General features: G+C 58.8%; 1 protein-coding gene across 1 annotated transcript in view; it reads left to right on the forward strand.

Annotated features, from left to right (window-relative positions):
- Positions 1 to 2,167: 2,167 nt before the first annotated feature.
- Positions 2,168 to 2,402, forward strand: part of MSX2 (msh homeobox 2) — a 3,098-nt gene continuing 2,863 nt past the window's right edge. The window contains exon 1 of the mRNA XM_006765462.2: positions 2,168 to 2,259. Within this exon, the coding sequence (XP_006765525.1) occupies positions 2,168 to 2,259 (92 nt within the window). The remainder of the gene's footprint in view (positions 2,260 to 2,402) is intronic.

Genomic DNA, 2,402 nt, shown 5'->3' on the forward strand with positions numbered 1-2,402 from the left:
CCGCCCCCGGCTGAGCTTCGGCCACTTTATTTTGTTTCGCTGCCACCAGGGTCTGGGGAGTGAAGCGGGGTGTGAAGTTCACAGCCCCTCGGGGTGTGCCCTTCTTTTAACGATGAGCCGGCTGAAATCTAGCCCGATATTGGGTGGACAACCCGATCTCCCCTGCGTCCCGCGGGCGTCGAAGCAGGACCCCGCGAAGGGAAAGCGGCAGAGGCTGATGCGGGGCTGATGTCCCCGCCGCCGGCACCTCGCGAAGAAGTCCGGAGCTTCGCTGGGAGCGGGCCGGGGCTGAAGCGAGGGGTGCCCCGCTGGGCTCAGTGATCATGAAAGCCTTCCCTGGGCGCCCAGCTCAACAGACCCCAGTCATAGCTGGAGCCCCGAGGCGCAGGCAGAGGCGGAGACCTGGGGCTGCCCCCTTTCTCAGACACCCAGGCTTTATTTTAAGAAGAATGACTTGACTGGCAGTGGCCGAAGTGGGCCTGGTGTCCGAGCCAGGCTGCTCTGGGGTGCCCTAGCCCCAGACCTTGGATCCTTCTCCCCAGAGGGACCCAGCAGAGGTCCTCACACCCGCACCCCGCTTCCTGCAATGAGGCGGGGAGTCAGCCCAGGAGAGGGGTGGCGCCTTCAGCTTCAGCATCCGTGTTGGGGCCCTGGGGCCTTCTGCAGGTTGGAAGTCATTCCCCACAACTTTTACGTGTCTCTCCGGGCCCTTAAGAGTTCTCTGCGCGCTGTACCTCTGGGAAAGGTGGGCAAGAGGGGGCTTGTGGAGGGGCTTTTTATGCGGTCAGGAGACGCCTCTCTCTCCACTTCGCCCCGTCAGCCCTGGAGGCTGGAGGTGCACAGCATTTTGTGAACAAAACCAGGCCATCTACCCCGGCGTCGGAGGCTGTCCCCTCTGGCGTCTCTCCCCACCCTGATAGAAACTCCAAAAGATTCAAAGGGCGTGGAGATTAAGGACTCAAAGAATTTAAATACAAGTTTGCTCAGTGCTTTATAGCACTTTTAACCATGTTATCTTATCTGATCTCTGTGGCCAGAGCCGGCCTCCTGGGAACAGATGAGGACTTTGCAGCGGAGTTCAGAGGATTCAACACCCAGCTTGGGCTTCACGGAAAGAAACTGGGCGCCACGGAATGACGGGGCTCCTCTGGACATTCTAAAATGTCTTGCCCGGAACCTCACTGTATTGCTTACCCATTTTATTGATGGGGAAGTAGAGGCTCGGGAACTTTAAGGGGCTTCATACGTTTGACAACTATTGAGCGCCCCAGGGGTTCCTAGGCCTGGGCCCACATGCCCCGCGGCACAGGCAGCTTTCGGGCCTTCCAGGGAGACATGTCCAGAGGTCAGAAGTCCCACTTCCTCGGGCCCCCAGGTTCTGGGAGGGCCATTCCCCCACTGACCTAGGTAAACAACCCCACCACAAAGCATAACCCAGCTTCCCTGCTGAGTAAGGCCGCCTTGGGCCCTGGAGCTGACCTTCCCATAAGAAAAGCTGGAGATTCCGAGAAAGGGCTTCATTTTAAAACAAAAAGTGGGTTATTGGCGCTTGGGGCCTGCAGAGGCCACAAGAGTGCGGGGGTAGGAGCCAGGTCCCGGGAGCTCCCGGGGAGGCAGCCTGGGGCGGGAGGGAGCCACCCGCCCGGGCCTGGTTTTGTTATTCAGAGGAAGTGGGATAAATGCTGTTTTGCTTTGTATAATCGCATCCTTCCTCTGCCTGGTTTAAAATGGGGGGTGGGGGTGGGAGGAGGAGTGGGGGGCCGAGAGGAAGCGTCCCAACTTTTCGGCTTTGATGCCCGTGTGCGATCCCCGTCTCACGGATTTCATAACTCACACGCAGCCCCCAGGAGGGACCGTGCAGGGAACTGGAGTTGCCTTCCCACTTAGCGCAGGATCCCGCTGAGATGCCTGGAGCTGGGGACCCAAGCCCCGCCGCCAGGCCCTCCGGAGCCCTGCCATTCCCGAGGCTGAGGACGTCCGGGTCCTGGAGGCGCCGACGGTGTGGTTCGGGTTATTTGTAAGTGAAGGAGCGGGTGCCCTGGTTCACTCAGGGATTAGTGTTTGCAGAAGGTACGTCCCTGTGGTCCTTCTCGCCCACCCCTCCCAGAATGTGGCTTTCTGGTTGGTTGCCGAACCCACTACCTCTTTCTGTCAGTCACTTAACGTGATGGTTGGTCATGTCACCGGGGACAGGTCCACTGCTTGCTGGAAGCGGCGGCTGGGCTGGGACCTGTGCTGTGTCACCCTCCCGTACGAAGTGTAAACTCTTGGGCCACCAAAGTAACAAAACAAGAAATGCGACATTCTCCCCCTGAGTCCTTGCAGTTATTGTAACTGCGGCTCCGCTTGGAAAATTAGCATAGCTCGTAAAAGCCAAACGCAGCCAGTTAATTGTTTAGCAA

Source organism: Myotis davidii, unplaced genomic scaffold (assembly GCF_000327345.1).
Source record: "Myotis davidii unplaced genomic scaffold, ASM32734v1 scaffold399, whole genome shotgun sequence".
In the NCBI taxonomy this organism is placed as follows: domain Eukaryota; kingdom Metazoa; phylum Chordata; class Mammalia; order Chiroptera; family Vespertilionidae; genus Myotis; species Myotis davidii.